We start from the raw sequence: 19968 nt of genomic DNA on the forward strand, positions 1-19968 counted from the left end.
AGGAAAGGCCTTCCTCAGCGCAACCACCAGGACACACGGAGCATGCGTGGCCCGTATGCTAATGATATTAATGACTTCTGAGAAACAATTTGTGTAACCACACCTGTCCCAAGGAATGTGATGAATATTGAGAAATTAACCCATAATACTGTGTTGTAGAGAGCACTGGTGTGTGTGTTTGGAGGAGCGATCCCCACACACCCGGCGCGCCGAATAAAGCAAATACCCACTTCTCTGGCTCTGTCTCTGAAGTGTCTCCTGGGCCGGTTTTGGCGCGATTCACTGCAAACGGCTCAATTCCACCTCAAAACAACTCCATCCCATCTCCAAATTTTGGGGTAACTCCTGTGCCCAAATTGCTCCCAGTTGTATGCAGATGTTCCTGTCCATGAACTTCACCCAGTTGTTGTCATCAAGGAAGTGCCAGTGGGCTTTTCCCCAGGAATGGAACACACCTGTGTGGGAGACAGGTCAGGGGGTGCCCCCCTCCAGCAGCCCCCAGCACCCCACAGCAGGTTGGGAGCTCAAGGGACCCCCCTGGACACCCCTTTCCCACCCCTCTCTTCCCCACGGCCGCCTCAGCACCAGCTGCTGGGTTGGGAGGAACCCCCCATGAGACCCCCAGGGAGGGACAGGGGTTTGGGGACCTCCCACTGAGGTTCTGCTCCCCCCCAAGCCCCAGGGAACAGCTCAAGAGATCAAATGATGGGGAAACGAAGGGACTCCCATGGGAAGCCCCTTCCTGCTGTCCCCCTGGCCCTTATCCTCCTCTCAGACACCTTTCCCATCGTCCCTGTGCCCCTCCCCACTCACCCAAGAGCTCCTCGCCCGCACCCGGGGGCTCCCAGCACCCAGAGCGGGGTGACACGGGGGGGACACACGGGGGTCCCCATTCCTGATCCATCCCAGGGCCAGTTCTGCCCCCCCCAGTCTCGGCACCCCTGTGGGGTCCCCTCAAGTCCCTCCCCACAGATCCCCAATAAATGGGCCAGGGTGAGCTGGGAAGCTTTATTGGGAACACTGGCAGCAGCCGGGCAGGGACAGAGTGACAGCGGGGCTGGGGGGGACACACCACCCCCCCAAAATCAGCGCGGGGATGGAGCGGGGAGTCCTGGCCGGGCCCGAGGCCACGGGGAGGGGCTGCGGCCGCCGGCGGCTCAGGAGCTCTGTGGGCAGAGCAAAGGGGGTGACACCGGGCTGGGGGGCCCCGGGGGAGCACAGAGCTCCGGGGGAGGGGGGATAGGACGCCCAGACCCCCCCCTCACCTTCGTGTGCAGGTAGAAGCCAAGCTTCAACCAGAGCTCCACCACCAGAGAATCCACACGGGGAACGGCCCTACAAGTGCCCTGAATGTGGGAAGCTCTTTAATTGCAACTCCCATGTCATCATCCACTGGTGCATCCACACCGGGGAGAGGCCCTACGAGTGCCCTGAGTGCGGGAAGAGCTTCGTGCGCTGCTCCAGCTCCATCCCCCATGGGAGGATCGGCGTTGGATGATCCCCAGTGACCCCCGTGGGGCAGAGCCCTGGTGACCCCCGTTCCGGGTGATCCGTGCTGGGTGGGGGGAAGGTGTTGGAGAGATTTCTTTGCCTTCTCCTTGTGCTGCTGGGATTTGGTTGGTAATAAACACCCTCCCTGTGCCCAGGCTGTGTCTGTTGTGCCCGTGCCGGTGTTTGCTGAGGGATCTCTCCCAGTCTTATCCCATCCCAGGAACCCTTGGTTAAATTTTCTCTCCCCTGTGTGGCTGCAGGGGGCAGGGACAGAGTGGCTTTGGTGGGTGCCTGGCATTGCTCCAGCATCACCCCAGGCCAGGACATCCCTGGGATCCCAGTGTGCTGGTGCATTCCCCTCTCCTCCTTTCCAGGCTGCAGCGTGATCTGAGAAATGCTTGTTAGGCCTTGGCCTTGAAAACAGCACCTGGGCTCAGCTCTTTCCGAGCTTGTCAGAAATACTGTCTGCTCCCAGGAACTGCTAACGAGCTCCTGCTTTCCTTATGACCAGCCCTGGAAAAGGTTCCTCTTGCCTGAATGGCATAGCATTCCTGTTCTCCCACTTTCAGAGAAAGTGCTGGCCCAAACTGTGGCCGGGATGAAACATCGTTATGGCTGAAGCCCACTCTCTTGTGACCCTCTCAACAGAGGCCCAAAAGGAGGCCCTTTGAGCTCTCCTGGGCCACCGTGGGCTGTGACCAGCAATCTCCCTCTAAGGGGGCCTGTCAGAGCCAGCAAACCTTCAGGTTTGCTATGCCTGGAGCTCGCCGAACCACGACGTGTCCTGGGCCGATACCCTCAGTCCTCGAGGCCTGATCCTGTGCCCAGCAGGAGAGGAAAAAGGTTCCAAAGTGAGGATTTCACTGACCTCTGAGGGGAATTTTTCACAGGAACCTTGCTTGCTCTGACTGTTTCTGTCTGTGTGCGTGCCCCTGTGCATATGCTATAGCAAATCTGGGAGAAATACTGCTTTCTTAGGTGTTTAAGTACCTTGGATACCTAAGTTAGGCCTGTAGGTAAGGTTCAGTTATCGTTATAAACTCACTTAAACGCTGCTAAGTGTTGTTCTTTGGCTAAGATGTGAAACATAAGGTCTAAGCTAAGTGTTTTTAAGTGTTGTTCCTCTGTTAAGTTGCTAGGTATAACTTGGACGTTACAGCTGTTAGTAAGGTTAAATGCTGCTAAGGGTTATTCCTCTGTTGAATTGTTAAGGTGAAGTTATAAATTAGGTATAAGTTCAGTGTTGTTCCTTAGTCGAATTGTTAGGCCTAGGCTATAAGTTGAGTTATGAGTTAAAATACTGTTAAGTTTCAGTGTTTATAAGCGGTTAGGCTGTGTTCCTTTTTATCCTTGCCCGCACTGTCTTTTGTCCCATGCACCTGAACACCCACCCCCACACCCCCACATTCCCACACCCCCCTAGAGAGTTCTCAGCTCATTTCTGTTTTGATTGCCTGGATTTTGTTTGGTTTTGTTGTTGGTTTGTTCTCCCTTGTTGTGCCCTAGCTGTCCTGTAGGTAGTAGAGTGAATCCTGACAATGAACTTGTTGTGCTTTGTCGCTTAATGTTAAATCTGACTTTTACTCATACCCTTGCCACTGATTTCTTAAGCGATCTCTCTTTTGTAACATCCGGCTACTTGGGGACCCATTTTTGGGTACAACTGAGCTCCCACTAACCCAGCACACCAAGGACACCCTCAAAACCTCCCACCCTTACAAGATTCAGGCAATCAAAAAACACCCAGAGCACTCCACAGCCAATCAGAGCGTGAAGAGTTGATGGCTTATCAGTTGCCGGGCTGACCCTTTCGAAAATGGGTCCCCAAAATGCCCTCAGCCAATCAGAGCGGGCAGCGCTGCTGACCCCGCACTGGTCCAGACTGGAGCTCCCAGTGCAGCGCGGCTGCTTTGGGGCTGGCGGCACCTGCCCAGCGCTGGCCATGGGGCGAGTGGCGGCAGCTGGGGCCGTGCTGGTGGCACTGGTGGTGCTGGGAGCCCCCCCGGCTGCGGGCACGGAGCTCTCGGGTGAGCGGGGGGGGGGGGGGGCGGGCCGGACGCGATGGGAAAGGGGGGGAGAAGAGAGAAAAGACGTGGAGAACGGGGAAAAGGAGGGGGCTGGGCCCACCAAACTGGGTTGGAAGCCGAGTGGGATGTCCAAATGAAGAGCAGGACTGGCTGAGGACTGGGGAAAGATGAGAAAGGGGTTGGACACGATAGAAAAACAGGGAAAAGGGGATGGTGGGACAACCAAACTGAGGGTGAGGGGGCTGGGAATGGCAAGATTGTGTGAAAAGTGATTAGAAAGGTGAAAATGTCTGGGGGGTGGCTGGCAATGGGGGTGGGGAGGCAGCATAGTGATTTGAAAGGCGAAGTAGGGACAAGGGTGGAAAAGAGGAAGTGGGAGCACAGGCACGAGGGTCCCATGGCGGCCGTGGGGCACAGGGGGTGCGGAGCGGGGATCCGGGGTGGCCTCCTGAGCTCTTGGCTTCCTGTGGGAAGCTGGGGGCTGCTGGGGGGGGGACCCCCTAACCTGTGTCCTACACACACAGGGGTGTTCCAGAGGAGGATAAAGGTCGAGTGTCATTTCATTAACGGCACTGAGCGGGTGAGGTTCGTGCAGATGCACAGCTACAACCGGGAGCAGTACACGCACTTCGACAGCGATGTGGGAGTCTGCATCAGGGACACCCCAGATGGGGAGAAACAGGCCTGGTACTGGAACAGCCAGCTGGAAAACCCGGAGTACAGATGGGCTCTGGTGGACATGCATTGCCACTACAACTACGAGATTATCGCCCGGTTCCTTGTGAGCCGCAGAGGTGAGCATGGGGCAGAGCGTGTCCTATCAGTTCCTGCCCTGGGAATGACCCTGGAGCTCCTCAAAACCTCCCTGGGAATCACTCCAGACCCCTCAGCCCTCCTTAAGCCCATCTCCGTCGCCTCTCGTCCCTCCCAGTGACTGCCGTGCCTCTCCCAGTCCCTCCCAGTCCCTCCCAGTCCATCCCAGTCTCTCCCAGTCCATCCCAGTCTCTCACATCCCATCCTCGGCCCAGCTCTTGCTCCAAGTATTCTTCCCAGTCAGACCAACCTTTGCTGTCTGCTCTGGGAGCCCTCCCAGCTGCTGAACCTTGTCCCCTGGCCCTGCACAGCTCCCTTGGGAGGCACGGCAGGAGCAGCAGCGTGGGAGCCTCGGCAATGCCCCTCTGGGATCCATGGCACACACTGCAATGGGCTGGAATTCCAGTTCCCAGCGAGGAAAAGACGTTCCTGCCCTTCAAGGCAAAGCTCTGAAGGGGCTGAAACCCAAGTGGAGCAAGATCTTACAGTGACATTTCACTGCCAGCCTTCATCACCTCATCTGTGGTTGTCTTAGCTCATGGATTGGGAACAAAATCAGGGGAGGGGCCTTGGTGGGAGCTGCCCTGGGTCCAGAGAGACACTGAGAGAGAAACAAAGCAGGCAAAGGAAGGCAGAAGAGAAAGGAGGACACAAATACAACCAGCTGAGAAGGTGGCACTCTGGAAACCAGACCGGAACTGACTGAAAATGAATGTGACAGAAAGAAATAGTTCTGAAACTTTTATTTACTATAAAAATACAATTTTCTCCTTTTGTGGCAAACCTTCTCTTGATATCTTTCAGCAGGGTTTTCAGAAAATGCTCTTCTCTGAGTGGATATTCCAGGCTGCAGACACAAGGAAACACAGAATGAGGATTTTCCTCCTCCTGTTGAGTTTGACATCCTCAGTTGAGGAGATGAGGAGGCACCAGAAGAAAAGGGCAGCTGGGGTTCACCCTTCCACAGGAAGCAAGGGGGGGAAAAATGTCTTGTAATCTCTGCAGCTATTCCCACAGGGATGTGAAGGCTGATCCCAGACCCCCAAGGGTCACATTAAGGGCTGCCTTCATGGAATGCTCACTTGGTATTGAGGGGCAGCGTGGCAATTTTATTCTCTGGGCTTTGTAATTCTGCCACCAGCCAGGTGAGTCTGCCTCTGTCTCCTGGACACAAAGATTCTCTAATCCTTCTTTTCTGGGAAGAAAGCCAGGCCCATTTGTAGCCAAACCCCGGTGCCCACCAGTGACATGAACAGGGTTCTTTATTGCATGGAAAGGTGTGTGGGGCTGTTCCCAGGACACTTCGCAGTTGTTGCTTGGTGTGCAAACAGAATCCCTCACTAACACGGAGGGAAGGCAAAACCTTTTGTTGTATGAAAACCAATCAAAACTCTGGGTTTGACCCTGGTGTCTTCACCAGGCCCCTGAATGTCTCTCCTGCCCCACTTTCCCTAAGGAAACTCCCCATTTGGCCCATCCATGGCAGCATCTTCTCATCCCGTTATGCCCATTCTGGATGGTGGGGCAGAGGGTGCCTCCAGCGAGTTTGCTTAGGACACAAAACTGGGTCATGTGGCTGACACACCAGAGGGTTGTGCTGCCATCCTGAGGGATGTGGACAGGCTGGAGAAACGGGCTGCCCACAGCAGCTGGACACACTGCCCGCAGAGGCTGTGGAGGAGAGGCACAGGCTGCGTGTGCTCCCCTCTGGCCAGCCCTGCTGGCCCCACAGAGTGGGCAAGGGTATGGGAAAGCCCAACCAAGTGCTGCTTCTGGAGGTGGTGGGAGCAGCTGAGGAGGCAGTGCTAAACTGAGGGATTTGAAGGTCTCTTCTCCCAACCTGGATAAATCCGTGACTCAGGGATTACCCTGCGTCACATGAGAAGGGGAGGCTTCCTTGACCCTTAGTGTGGGGAGATTTACTCCACCCTTGGTGTTTAATTTGTCTGTCAGTGCCCCAGGAAAGCCGAGACCTTCATGCCTGACCAGTCTGTCAGGATCCCCTTAGGGGGACCCTGCACTGAGCCATCCTGCTGGATTAGGGGTGTTCCACTGACTCAGGCAGGGAAACACCAACAGCATAGGGAGAGCCCTCAGCAGCTCTTCCCCTTTATTGGAGTGTGTTCCCCACTGCTGGTGACTGCCAGCGCCTGGGAAGGATTCACACCGGCAGTTTATGGGATAACCCTCGTTATTAATATAAAATCGTGACAGGTTCAGGTTCGAAGGTTGTCGGTGACAGTTTCTGACTGCAAAACTGAACTTGACGGAATGCACAGACCAGCTCTAATCCACAATAAAATGTTCACACACAGAGTGTGATTCTTACCCAATGGGTGTTGATGTGGGGGAGAATTCAGGTTCAGCCCTTTGACTGATCCCAGCAGTTACAATGGAGTCCTCCTTGACTTTTTCCCCATTCTCAACTTTTTTTTTACTGTTTCTTTGTGTTTAGGTGGAGCTTGAGTGACTTGAGTCAGATACACCTTCGCTACTGATGTGTGTAAAATTCTCTTGCTTTTACAGATACAGTCAAAAAGAACACAGAGCGTGTGCCTGGGGGGGGGAGGGGGCATAACTTGGGGGGAGGGAACTTTGGGATGGAGGCATGAATTAACATTATTATTAGGCTTCAATGAACCTAGTTCATCTGGTGAGGCAGATTTTGCCCCAGTTACTGGCTCAGCAGCAGGATATCTGCCCTTATCTCCCGTGGCTGACAGGTCCTATGTTGTTTATCATCTGGAAAGCACCATCGAGTTCCCTTCCCTGCAAAGATTCCCACAGAGCCCAGCCACAGTATCTCCTCTGTTCCCCCCTCCATTCCATCCCCCTCAGCAGGAGTGTGTGGATGGGGAATCATCCTGGGATAGGTTTCATGTCCTGCCAACCACATTCCATCCAGGGAGCAGTGATTGTGGTTTACCCTATAATTTCCGTACTGTTATAACTCCTGTTAGGGTGCGAATAGTACTCCTTATTTCCTCTAATTGTACCCCCAGTTACCTGTGTACAGGGCTCCCAGTCATTTTTTTCACACCCACATTGGGCTACAAATTTGTTTTGGTTTAAGACAATTTAAAGGAAAACACCCCTGAACGAATTGCCTCCATTTATAAGTTCAACCAATCCCTTTCTACCAGTAAGAAACAAATACACGTAAGTAAAAGTGAAAAAAATAACAGTTTACTAACAAACAGAACAGCAACTGATGCCTTAGGTTTTAACTTTTATATTTTTCTATAGAGGGATTCCTTGTGGAACAGGGGCCTGTGATACCCCTGGAAAGATTGGACAACCCAGGGTTGCTGAGGAAAAACCCCTGAACAGGCCCCTGGCTGCAGGCAGCCTTGAAAGTCCTTGGCAAAGTTATACACTGGTCAGCTCCCCCACGGATTAGAGGCCGTCTAGAGGGACTGGGCATGAATCTTTGCAAAGTAGATATAAGCTTGTATAGGTAAACAATAAAGCGGAGAACGATGTTCAAATCATATTGGCGTATGTATTGTTACTCTGGCCAGCTCTCCAGCCTCGATCCCTTGAACCTGGCGCCTGAGCAGGGACTCAAGTGATTTTTCACTTAAATGCGTTTCGCTTGAATGTGGCAAGACTCCGAATCATCGCACCAGCGGTGAGGAGCCTGGAGAGATGGAGCGGGAGTGTCCCGGCAAAAAAGTTGAGCGGAGCTGGAGACCAGAGCTCGCGCGGCTGAGCGAGCCCCCGCAGGTAAGAAGCTATGGAATATGAGGCTGGCACTCGTCTCCTAGCCAGTATCCTCTCTAAGAGAGGCGAGACTCTCTATGCCCTAATAATGTGGGCCCAGGAACAAGGGTTTTTGAAATGCATTTCGCTTTTGTTCTCGACCAAAGAGTGGTCAGAAATTGGAAACAAACTGTGGCTGTTCATGATTGAGGGTGGAAAAGGAAGGTAAAGAAGCTAAAGCTCTCAGATTAACATGGATTAACGTGACTAATACCCTCGCAGAAATGAAAGCAGAGAGGAAGGTGGCTGCGGCAGCCATGGAGGTGCTGGGGGGTGGCAGCCCCAGAAAAGAAAGAGAGGGGGGGTCTCACGAAGCGGCAGCTGGAGGCCAGGGTGGAGTCCAGAGTTGCGCGATTCTTCGGGCTGACCAGTGAAGGGGACATCAGCGCCTGCATGCTCACTGCAGGAGCTGCTGGACCCGGCGGGGAAGGAAGTTACCCTGCAGACGCCTGAGGGAGAACTGGAAGCGAAGGCAGAAGCAGAGCCTCCCGACTCTGGGGGCGGGGCGCAGACGAGCAGAGGAGAAACAAGTGGTCCTAGCCGCCGGCTGGACAGTGGATCATCGTCCAACTGCGAAGCAGCCTCTATGGCTTTGTCACCCGCAGAGCCAGAGCCAGCCAGGGCTGCCGGGGGTCAGCCCCAAGAGGAGGAGAAGCACTGAGAGATGATGCATGAAGTAATCAAGAAGCTTGCTGAATTGTCTACTCGTCAGGACGTACTAGAATCTAAGGCTTGCAAAACCACACCATCAGCACCATGGCGTCCCGTGGACCCACCGGTCAAGATGACCACCAGAATTCCTCCGTTCCTGTTGGGAGAACCGGGCACAGGGCCTACGGCCCCTCCCTTCCCGCAAGAGGAGGTGCAGCCATTGCCTCCATCAGCCCTGACAGGGAGGACTGATCCATTGCGAAGGAGATGGAACAGAGCTGTCTGTAACACAATCACTGAGGGAGATTGGCGAGCCATAGATGCCCTAGCCTGCCCTGTACTGATACAAGGGGACACCGCAAAGTGGGAACCCCATGACTGGAAGATCTTGCAGCAAGCCAAGCAAACGGTCACCACGCACGGCCTCCAGTCCGAAGCTACACGGAGCATCCTGCAGTTTATCTTTACAGCAGATGTCCTGTGTCCTAATGATTGCGTCAGCATCGCACAATTGTTATTAACCGCTTCACAGTTCCTGCTCTGGGAACGAATGTGGAAGCGGCTAGCACAAGGAGAAGCTAGCAAATACCAAGGTGATACACAAGACCCACTGTATGCGATCCAAGCCAACATGCTAACTGGGAGTGGGGCTTTTGGAGTGACAGTGGCACAGCTGACCATGCCCGCAATCATTCATCAGTTGTCACAGACTCTTGCCCACAAAGCCTTGTTGTCAGTACCCGAAAAGAAGAAGTCTCCCCCTTATGCAGCAATCCGACAGGGGCTGTCAGAGCCATATGGTCAGTTCATCAACCATCTGTCAGCAGCCTTAAAGGATGCAACTGAGCTCTCTGAAGAGCTCCAAGAGCAAATGTTCCGAACACTTGCCTTTGAAAATGCTAATAGGCAAACTAAGACAATTCTTGCCACGCTGCCCCAGGGAGCAGGAGTAGACAAGATGCTCGTGCGTGCTACCCGTGTGGAGCAGTCATCTCAAACAGCTGCTTTTACTGCAACGCTGCAGAATGTCCTGCAACAACAGGGACAAGTCATCACCGCAGCTCTGACGGGAGGGGCGCAAAGAAAAAAGGGGGCGAAGGCCGCTGGCCCACCTCCTGGTCCCCGGACGGGTGGAGTAGCCTGTTTCCAGTGTGGGGAAGAGAGGTCTGCACAACCTTCGGGAGACAGATGACCCTATTGGAGATTGGCTTAAGGGTCTGGGTATCACCGTATGGCTGCGTACCTTGGTAGTAAAATGCTGCCCATTGCTATTTGTAGTTATAATAGGCTTAATAGTATTTGGGTGCATTTTTTCTTGCATTAAAGCGGGGCTGCGAAAGATCATCGACCAGGCCTGGGTTGCCCAAAAAGAAAACGGGGGATGTGTAGAGGGATTCCTTGTGGAACAGGGGCATATGATACCCCTGGAAAGATTGGACAACCCAGGGTTGCTGAGGAAAAGCCCCTGAACAGGCCCCTGGCTGCAGGCAGGCCTGGAAGGCACCTGGCTGCAGGCAGCCCTGAGAGTCCTTGACAAGGTATACACTGTTCGTCTCCCCCTCTGATTAGAGGCTGTCTAGAGGGACTGGGCATGAATCTTTGCAAAAGTAAATATAAGCTTGCATAGTTGAACAATAAAGGGAGAACGATGCTCGAATCGTATTGGTGTACGTGTCTTTTATCCGGCCAGCTCTCCAGCACTCGGACCCCCCCAAAATTTTTCAAATTGTGTCCTGCCTAGTGTGTAACTCTGAAGTTTCTTGTAGCCTGTTAATTTCTGCTCTCTCATGCCAGGTAGACATAACAAAGCCTTTCCGGGCCTGCTTTCCAAGGACACCAAGACTGTCCTAGGCCAAAAGTATAAACCAAAGAGCTGCTAAGGGGGGGGGGTAAGCTGAGGGGAAAACTGAAGCTTTAATTGGAGAATTAACCCTACTATGCAAATGAACCAAACCTATAAAAGAGTGAAGAACTCGTGACCTGTCGTCCATCTTGGGGTCCATTTTGAGAATAGCTTCAGAGTCCCCACGGGGTACCTTTGAAGGCCTTTCAAATAAACACCTCTGAATCAGGGGGATGGGAAGCAGGAGAATTAGTTTGTTAGGAACAATGCATCCAGCTTGGTCAGCATACCAGGGCAGGAAGAAAAGATAAGAGACCACTGATAAGGGCAGAGGGAGTCTCAGACAGACATCCTGCGCTCAACCCAAAACTAGCTCAAACCAGTCTCGAAGCTTAAACCCAGGCCAGGGGTACACAAGAGCATGCGTAGGGAAGAAAGGTGAAAAGTTCAGGATGAGGAAGACTCCTGACTTCATCAAAAAGGCCCTCGGAAGACCCCTACCAAAGCCACCAAACCACACTGCGCAAGCGCAACGCGGATGTAAATGACTTTTGGGTTCATTATAATACGAAGCAAGGCTGGGCGGGGCTAGGTGATGAATATGTATAGGCATGTTGCGAAACTTAATGAATATGGAACTTGTAACCCGATAAATACCGAGCTGAATGCAGCTGTCGGCACGCATGGCTTTGGAGGAGCGATCCCCCATGCGTCCCAGCTGGAAATAAACATACCTACTTTACTACTTCTTTAGTAGTGGAGCTCTGTCCGCTCTTCACCTCTTTTATTTCCTTACTCCTGTTTAGTCTCTGTTTCTGGAATGCCTCTCAAGGCATCACAACAGGCAAAAAATAACAGCAAGTAACTGCTAGATACAAAACTGCTGAATCTCACAAACCCTGACAGGAAATAGAGAGAGATCCCAAATGTCAGAACTGCCCTTCTTGGGGTGGTCCCCGGCCGGGGCGGCCTCGCGGCTCTGTAGAAAAGTGGAAGATGAGTCACACCCTTCCCTGCCATGAAGGCGCCCTACAGGTGACCGCGTGGCCTCGAGAACAAAGGGACAGGATGGCCGGAGCTGCAGGGCAGTTCTAGGGCTGCTGAGGACCCGTGAACCAACCCAAACCAGGCCAGGAGACACTTCAGAGACAGAGTCAGCAAAGTGGGTATTTGCTTTATTTGGCGCTGGGTGCATGGGGGATGTCTCCTCCAAACACACACACACACACACACACACACACACACACATACACACACACTCTTGGTACTTCTTACAACACAGTACTATGGGTAAAATTCATGAATAGTCATCACATTCCCTGGGATAGGAGCGGTTATACAAATTAGTTCTCAGAAACCATTAATATCATTAGCATGTGTCACACATGCGTGGTGTGTCCTGGTGGTCGCACTGAGGAAGGCTCCTCTTCTTCCTCCGGGGTCTTTCTGATGAAGATCAGTAGTCTTCGTCACAATGCACTTTTCACCTTTCTTTCTGGAACATGGGAAGTCCTTTGTAGAAGGTTAGCGGTTTCTGTGTTGGTCTCAAGTAAATTCTTGTTCCTCTTATCTTGACAACATTAAGGCGAATCCTGCTGCTTAGGTTTCGTGATTAACATTTGCTGTCTCTTAACAGTTAACTTTGCTTACATGAGTTAACTATGGATCAACCCTTTCTCACCCGCCGGCTCCTGTGGGGTCTGTGCCGCTGCTGCCGCACTCTGCACTGCGGCTGTGAGGTGGGAGGCAGGGACCAATCTGTTGGTCCAAACCACCCCAGGAACTCTCTCGTTTTTTCCTCACTGCCCGCAGAATTTGCAAAGTTCACTTGGAAACAGTTTCTAATTGCAAAATGCATTGTTAGGAGTAGCTGCAGCTGCCAACCCAAAACAAGCATGTTCAGAGCAGAGCTCCCACCTTTAGCAAAAGCTGCCACCAAAGGAAGAACCTCTGCTCCTGGATCTTTTCTCCTAGAGCGGGGCTGATGGATCTGGGCCTGGTCGCTGGAGTGGGCCACCTGTGGCGACAAGCAGCACCTGCAGAACTCGCCCAAAGCAGCTCAAACCCAGTAACTGCAGCCTCTGCCACACAGGGAAAAGCCGAAAAGAGAACACAAGAGGGGGGAAGGGCTCTGCTTAAGCAAAGACCAAACAGCCAGTGAAGCAAACATCACCCAGCAAAAGGGGTGAAACTGCCTGTGAGAGACAACTTTAAAAGTGCCCGTGATAGCACCTCCCCCCCAGGGCTTCCCGGCTTTAGGGGCTTACAGAGACTGTAACAATTTTTGGGCACAGATAGATATGGAATACAAGAACAGCACCCCAGGACACCTAGGCTTTTTCCTTCATGAGATGGAGGATGATCACTCTCTGATATCACTCTAGAAAGCCACCAGACTCTGCTGAGAGCAGAGGGATTCAACCTGAAAGGAATAAGATGAATGTGTCTATACAAACAGACCGCATGAATCTGCCTGTAGATAGGGCCAGGAACTTTTGGGTAGTGAAGTAACAGAAGAAAGCATTAGTTCTAGAAACTGTTACTAATCAACAGAGACTGTTGCTCAGCCAAGGCTGTGGTAAATTCCTGAACCTAGAGGAAGGCAACAAAGACTTAATAGAATCATGAATAGCTTATTTTTCTTCCTTTTCTGTACCAAAAGGGGGGTGCATATTAGAGGGCAGCATAGAGCAGGTGATTCAAGAAGTCTGTACCTTCTGAGTACCTCAGCCAATGGGGAAAGGGAAGAGGGAGATGCGGCCGGGGAAATTAGGATAAAAAGGGGGCTGCGACCCCCAACAATTTGAGAGACACCATGGGAAAAGCCCACGGCCTCTCCCTTTATTTGACTAAAGTTACGGGACTCCTCTGTCTCTTTTTTGGACATAAGCCTCTGGCATTGTGGATTAATTTTCCTGACAAACCCAAACTCAATGTCTCACCCATTCTAAAGAGCTCAGCACCCCGCTTGTAGCCAAGAACACACATGGCTCCTTTCACAAACCCAGCAGCATTTCCTCAGCCATGGAGGTTTTGCCTTCTCCACAGGGCTTGAAGGAAAAACAGAGGGGATGTGACACAGGTTTGCATCCTTGAGGGCAGCTTACAGCTTCAAAGAACACCTCAAGGGGACACCAAGTGTCCTGGTGATGGCACCTCAGTGAGATTGGGGTCATTGCCCAGCCCCCCACACTGATGAGATCTCCACAGGGGCAGGTGAAGTTAGGACACATGTTCCCTTGGACACATGTGGATCCAGAAGATCAGTAACAGCAACAATATTAATAACAAAAATGTACAAAAGAGAAGGTGCTTTACAGACAAAAAGGTCTTCACCGAGGTTCCATTGAAACAAAGAACGTCCCTGGCCCCTCTATAGGAGCCCTTTTCGTCCACCCTAAGCCACAGACCCTTTCCTCGTGGCTTTAAAACACATGAAAAACAGGAAATTGGTCTGTCGGGAAGAGCCACAGCAGGGCTGGGGTGGGTGGGAACAGCCAAATGAGCTCTGCCGGCAGCTCTTGGCTTTCCCTGGGAAAAGGGGCCGGGGTTGGCTCCAGCTCCGTGGATTGCTCAGGTGGTGATTCCTGCCAGAATGAGAGTGTGAGGTGGTATCACCCTGTCCCTGTCCCCATCCCACAGAATAGACCTGGCTGTGGAGCCCATGGAGAGCAGGATCTGCTCCAGAATCCCCCCTAAACCAAATCCATCCATCTCACACCAATTCTGCTCCATTCATTCCACCTGATCCTGCTCCAGAATCCAGCCCTGATGCCACTCCGCAGTTCCACCTGATTCCGCTCTGGAATCCCTCCCTGATCCCACTCTGTCCATCTGTCTTGGTTTGAAAGACAGGTGTCTGCTAAGGAAGGCAGGGGCCTTCCTTGGAATGGAAAATGCAACCCCCTTTCTCTCCAAATTATTATGATTTTGAAATCAAGGGGCGTTCTGGCAAAGATATGGAAAATAGGAATAACAGTTCTTTACTATTACATATCTATATGTGTATAACAAGGCAAACAAACAGCAATAACTCTGGCAGTAACAGCAAACAATCACAAACCCAGTGCCAGCCTTCTCGGCTGTCAGGCCCTTTCCCCTCGGGTGCAGTTCCGCTCGCAGCCGGCAGGGGCGCTGGCGGTTCCCGGTGAGCAGGGCAGGTGCGATGGTTCCCCCGCGGCTGCAGGGGGCGCTCCGGAGCGAGCTCGGGGAGCACACGGCACTGGCGGCCTGGGATCCCGGGAAGGGATGGAAGAAAGGCTTCACAAACCCCTGGGCAGCCGATCCCGGTGTCCAGCCAGACCCTCAGGAACAGCAGGCTGGAACAGCATGGACGAGCACAAATCCCGGGTGACAGATGAGATGTATCCAAACTCAGGAGCTGCGGTGGGAACCCTGGGAGGTCTCAGCAGGCAGGGCGTGCGGGGCTACAGAGTGCAGGGGCAAAGGAACGGCAGGGGCAGGGCAGCGGCAGCCTGGCTCCCAGCGGGGCAGGGAAAGGTGGACTCAGGATCCCAGGGTTTTCCCTGAGGCACCCGAGCAGATGGTGAAAAGGTCCCAGTGGAAGTGAAAGGTGAAAAGGAAGGGTGTTAGGGTCCCAGTGCAACAGCTGCCCCAGTGAGCAAGCTCCACTCACGGTAGAAGGAAGGCAGCAGAAGGCAGAACCCCACAGTGGTCACGAATTCTCTCCGCGATGAGAGCAGCCTTTCTCCCCCTCTGAATGCCGGGAGAACACAAGAGCTAGGGGCTGTACCCAATCCCTTTTTCCCAGTTCAAATCTCGCAGCATCTCTGCCCTACATGAGAAAACCCTGGGTGAGGGAGGGTAGCCAGCTGGACCCCTCCCCCTGTGGCCAGGTCTTTTTGTCTCTCTTAAATACCCAGTAATTTGTGCGCTACCAACATATACGGGGAAAATTCTTTTAAGAGAAAGAAAACTAAAGGAGAACTCCTAAAACCCCAACACCATCCTGCCCTGATCCCCCTCTGGAATCCCACCCTGATCCTGCTCCACACCTGCTGTCATGCTGACAATTCCTGCATCTGTTCCTGCAGAAAGAGAAGATCCATGAGATTCCAGCATGGATCACACACTGGGACTAACCCCAGGATCCATCCTGGGATCTGCGCTGAAGGCATCCATAGCCGGATCCACTGCTGGTACTCACAGGCGGGCACATTGTATCCATTCCTCTTTACTATGGAGAAACAGTGGGATCAGCACCTGTGGTAGAGGATTCCTGGAACATTTCCAGGTGGATCCTTGCCCCTTCCCAACCCCCATCCTGTGTGTTACCAGGTTGGAGCTTCCAGATGCCAAATCCAATGAGGAGGATGATGACGATGGCAGTGATGACAGACACAGTGACCACCAGGATGAGATTCCTGCTGGATTCTGGCTCTGGGAAGCGCGAGATAGTGAGGAATGGGAGGGGAACTCCCTTCTCACTGCTCCACATTCCCAATTTCCAAATTTCACATTCCCAGCCTCACCCCAAGTGAAGATCCCGGGCTCTGGCATTCCGGGATGCTCCACCCGGCACCAGTACTGCTCCCACTCCTCTGGCCGCGCCTCGATCCTGGCCCAGGTGTGGAAGGTGCCGTCGCTGTTGGGAACGATCCCACCCCACTCCGTCTCCTGATCCCGGATTTCATCCCCCTTCATCCAGCTGACTGCGATGGTGCTGGGGTAGAATCTGTATGTGCGACAGGACAATGTCAGGATCTTGTGTTCCACTTTTCCTGAGACATGGACACTGGGGGCCTCTGGGAATGGGATAATGCTTAGATGCATCCATGGAATTCCCATGGGAATGGGATGGCAATGAGATCCATCCTTGGAATTTCCAAGGGAATGGAAGAGCAGTGAGAGCCATCCACAGAATTCCCATGGGAATGGGGTAAGGGTGAGATCCATAAAAAGATTTCCCATGGGAATTCCTGTGTTCCCAAATTGCACCCTCCCAAATCCCAAGTTCCCCCATTCCCATGGGAATTCTTCCCCTACCTTTGCGCTCCAGTGCCTCCCGCCTGTATCTGACGTGTTTCTTGAGCACTTCCACACAGGTGTGCCCCAGCTCATGCTTCAACTCTGGCACTGTGATCCCATCAGATTCCCAGAGCCTCTTGATGATCTGGGCAGTGCCATCAGCTGCCACGAAGCTCCCAGATCCCAGATCGAAGGAGATGAAATCCCGCCCATCATAGCCGTACCGATCAGATCCACGGATACTCCCGTTGGACAGGAGGTCACAGCCAGAAACCACCTGCAGCGTGTGGAGACCTGGGGGTATTGCACAAATGGAGACCCATGGAATTGTGTCCGAGCCACATGGAGCCCCAGAGTCTGATGGAGACCCACAGAGCCTCATTCCAGCCCCTTGGAGTCCCAAACCCATGGATCCCTATCCCATCCCCACAGATCCCCACCAGTACCCAGTTTCCCCAGCTCACCCCTAGTCTGGTTGTACTGCCTCTGCAGCATCTCCAGATCGATAGGATCCACATGCTGGTACCTCTCACTGATCTCGGTCTCAGTATCCCAATATCCCGGCTCAGCTCCTGCCGCCATCCACAGCGTCTGGGGCTCCACCCGGCCCCGTCTGCTGTTGTAGCTTGCGAAGGGGATCCCATCCACGTACCCCACAGCCACGAATCGGGGGAGCCCCGGGCTGGGCTCTGATACTGTCACTCGCAGAAAACGCAGGGAGTGGAGAACTGGGGGGATATGGAGATTTGGGGGACCTGGGGGGGCCAAAATGAGAGACTGGGAGTCCTGGGAGGGGTTCATGGGTAAAGGAAAGGGGAAACTGGGAGAGCTGGGAGAGCCAGAAAGGGGTTCAGCAGTCCCAGGGTCAAGGATAGAGGGGTGCAGGGACTGGGAGAAATGGGATGGGGGGTCCAGAGGGTCCCTGTGCCCAGAAAAGGGGGGTCCAGGGAGCCTAAGTGTTGGGAAAAGGGGTCATGCGGTGGGGAGACCCAGGATGGCCTGGAATGGGGGTCATGGGCATCCTTGGTGTTGAGGAAATGGGGATACAGGAAGAGCAGGAATGGAGCTCCAGGGGGTCCAGGGTGAAGGAAAAGGGGGGTCTGGGAGAGACGGGATGGCCGGAAACAGAGTGCAAGGTGGTCTTGGTGCTAGATAAGGGGGTGCAGGGTGGTTCCTGTTCCAGATAAGGCAGTTCAGTGGGCTCCTGATGCTGTGGAAGGAGGGGCTAGGGAGTCACAGGGTCAAGAAAAAGAAGGGATCTGGAAGCTGGGAGAGGCGGGATGGCTGGGGAAGGGATTGCAGTGGTGTCCCCATGCTGGATAAGAGGGTGTAGGGGGGTTCTGGTACTGAGAAATTTGATGTTCAGGGGGATCCAGTGCCAGATAATGGGGTGCAGGTGGTTCCCAGTGCCCAGGAATGGAGGTTCAGGGGTGTCCATGTGCCAGGGGATCCCAAGGTCAAGGAAAAGGTGATGGCTGGGGTATGAGAGAGGCAGGATGGCCAAGAAAGGGGGTGTAGGGAGTTATTGATGCAGGATAAATGGGTGCAGAGGTGTCCCGGTGCTGGGTAAGAGGCTGCAGGGGAGGTCCCCAGGCACAGGAATGGGGGGTTCAGGGGAGTCCCGATCCTGGATATGGGGACTCAGAGGGGTCCTAGTAGAGAGGAAGGGGGGTTCAGGAGGTCCCGGTGCAGGGAGGTCCCTGTGCCTAGGAATGAGGGTTCAGGGGGCTTCCTGTGCCAGGGAATGCAGATTCAGGGGAGTTCCCTTCCCGAGAATCGGGGTTCAATGGAGTCCCAACGCCCACAAATGAACATTCAAGGAGGTCCCCATGCGCAGGACTGGGGGTGCAGGGGTGACCTGGGGCTGGATAAGGGCGTGCAGGGGTTTCTGATGCTGGGGAAGGGGATGCAGGGAGGTCCCGGTGGCCGGAAATGGGCGTTCAATTGGGTTCCCGTGCCAGGAATGCACGTTCAGGGGAGTTCCCTTCCCGGCACTGGGGCTTTAATAGGTCCTAGTGCCAAAAAAAATGGAGGTTCAGGGGGGTGCCGCTTACCAGAAAGGGGGAGGTCCCAGGGACCGGAAACTGACATTCACGGGGGTCCCCGTGCCCAGGAATGGGGGTTCAGTGGTTTCCAGTGTCTGGGAATGACAGTTCACGGGGGTCTCCGTACCCAGGGGGTTCAGAGGGGTCACAGTACCCAGGAATGGGGGTTCGGGGGGGTTCCCGTGCCCGGCAAGGGGGGTGCAGGGTGTTCTAGTTTCCGGAAATGGATTTTCGGGGGGGTCCCGCTGCCCGGGAATTGCGGTTCAGGGAGGTCCCAGTGCCGGGGGTCACACTCACCTCTCGTCGCGGCCCCCGGGGCCCCCAGGAGCCCCAGGAGCCCCAAGAGCATTCCCGCACCCAGCGCTGGAGCCATCGAGCCGCTCCGCTGCGGCCCCGCCCGCCTCCGGAATATCGCTGTCTTCCTGAGGCGTCTCGCGTTCATCCGCTCCAAGCGATCCCTCAGGAAAAGAACCTGTGGCGCTGCCTCCGAGACGGTCGCGACAAGGGCTCCGACATCGCCACGGGCAGGTTGCGCCGGGAGGGGAGAACTGGGGGGACATGGAGGCTGGGGGCTCTGGGGTGTCCGTGGATTGAGGAAAGGTGGAACTGAGAGAGTTTGGAGAGCCGGGAAGGGGTTTTAGAGGGTCCTGAGGTCAAAGAAAGGGAGGTCTGGGGGTGAAGTGACCCGGGATGGCCGGGAATGGGGATTCGGGGGTACCCGTTGTCGAGGAAACAGGGGATCCTGAAACCTAAGTGGTATGGAACAAAAGGTTAACCACAAGTAATATTGTAACAAGATGTGCAGGTAAAGCAAGCAAGATAGCAAGTTTTAACAGAACTTGCAAACAGCAAAATTAGCTATAAACAAGTTAGGATGAAAAATGAGCACAAAGCATGCGCTGAAGATAGAGGTAAAAAGTTCAAACGTGAGAAAGACTACAGAAGTCTTCATCAAAAGACCACCAGAACACTGGTGGAAGGAACTGACGCATGCGCGAAAGCAACAAACTGTTCTAATAACCACGACACAACTTAATGCAAGTGTGAGTATGCTAATGACATGTTGTAATTGTGACGTTGCATGGAAGGACTTTTAAAATGTAACCGAAGGCTAAAGAAGTTTGAGTGAGTTTTTGCCGGAGAGATCCCCCTCACTCCCAGTGCTGAATAAATAAATACCTGCTTTGTAGCTGAGTCGACGATAGAGTTTTATTTTCTTGTCTAGTTTTGACATCAATCCAGGAGTTGGGAGAGGCAGGATACCCAGGAAATTGAGTGCAGGGTGGTATTGGTGCAGGATAAGGGGGTGCAGGGGGGTCCCGTGAAAGGGTTAAGATCACTGTACTTG

General features: G+C 53.6%; 3 protein-coding genes and 1 long non-coding RNA gene across 9 annotated transcripts in view; 2 read left to right on the forward strand and 2 right to left on the reverse strand.

The window, feature by feature from the left end:
* LOC116436957 overlaps window positions 1–332 on the reverse strand; it is a 133737-nt gene extending 133405 nt beyond the window's left edge. Inside the window, exon 1 of the long non-coding RNA XR_004237126.1 lies at window positions 284–332. This is a non-coding gene — a long non-coding RNA (uncharacterized LOC116436957). The remainder of the gene's footprint in view (window positions 1–283) is intronic.
* The window catches only part of LOC116436931 (zinc finger protein 79-like), a 509410-nt gene that overhangs the window by 177450 nt on the left and 311992 nt on the right, over window positions 1–19968 (forward strand). The window lies entirely within an intron of this gene.
* LOC116436934 (H-2 class II histocompatibility antigen, I-E beta chain-like) lies at window positions 1411–6886 on the forward strand. Of its 2 annotated transcripts, XM_032094390.1 has the most exons (3): window positions 1411–3518; window positions 4043–4312; window positions 4643–6886. In XM_032094390.1, exons 1-3 carry the CDS (start codon window positions 3308–3310, stop codon window positions 4864–4866), a joined length of 705 nt encoding a protein of 234 aa, XP_031950281.1. In that variant the 5' UTR covers window positions 1411–3307; the 3' UTR covers window positions 4867–6886. The 2 variants fall into 2 exon arrangements, with proteins under 2 accessions (XP_031950281.1, XP_031950282.1); XM_032094391.1 differs by having other exon boundaries at window positions 4043–4700.
* LOC116436905 (class I histocompatibility antigen, F10 alpha chain-like) lies at window positions 14890–19077 on the reverse strand. Of its 5 annotated transcripts, XR_004237095.1 has the most exons (9): window positions 18918–19077; window positions 17040–17330; window positions 16594–16869; window positions 16080–16352; window positions 15883–15987; window positions 15755–15784; window positions 15603–15635; window positions 15224–15382; window positions 14890–14906 (listed from the first exon to the last, which is right to left on the reverse strand). XR_004237095.1 is itself a non-coding variant. In XM_032094354.1 (8 exons), coding segments are annotated over exons 1-7 (1095 nt in total). In that variant the 5' UTR covers window positions 19063–19077; the 3' UTR covers window positions 14913–15382; window positions 15603–15633. The 5 variants fall into 5 exon arrangements, 3 of the variants coding, with proteins under 3 accessions (XP_031950245.1, XP_031950244.1, XP_031950243.1); XR_004237096.1 differs by lacking the exon at window positions 14890–14906 and having other exon boundaries at window positions 14913–15382; window positions 15755–15810; XM_032094354.1 differs by lacking the exon at window positions 14890–14906 and having other exon boundaries at window positions 14913–15382; window positions 17040–17303.

Source organism: Corvus moneduloides, chromosome 31, assembly GCF_009650955.1.
Source record: "Corvus moneduloides isolate bCorMon1 chromosome 31, bCorMon1.pri, whole genome shotgun sequence".
NCBI classification, from domain to species: Eukaryota; Metazoa; Chordata; class Aves; order Passeriformes; family Corvidae; genus Corvus; species Corvus moneduloides.

Excerpts from the sequence above, each read along its gene's own strand:
- LOC116436934 (XM_032094390.1), top strand. The coding sequence starts at position 3,308 with ATGGGTCCCCAAAATGCCCTCAGCCAATCAGAGCGGGCAGCGCTGCTG. Across the intron at positions 3,519-4,042 it reads TGCGGGCACGGAGCTCTCGG|GGGTGTTCCAGAGGAGGATA; the intron begins GTGAGCGGGGGG and ends CTACACACACAG. Across the intron at positions 4,313-4,642 it reads GTTCCTTGTGAGCCGCAGAG|CTCCCTTGGGAGGCACGGCA; the intron begins GTGAGCATGGGG and ends GGCCCTGCACAG.
- LOC116436905 (XM_032094353.1), bottom strand. The coding sequence starts at position 19,062 with ATGAACGCGAGACGCCTCAGGAAGACAGCGATATTCCGGAGGCGGGCG. Across the intron at positions 16,870-17,039 it reads GCAGTACAACCAGACTAGGG|GTCTCCACACGCTGCAGGTG; the intron begins GTGAGCTGGGGA and ends CAATACCCCCAG. Across the intron at positions 15,785-15,882 it reads CATCTGGAAGCTCCAACCTG|TAAAGAGGAATGGATACAAT; the intron begins GTAACACACAGG and ends GTTTCTCCATAG.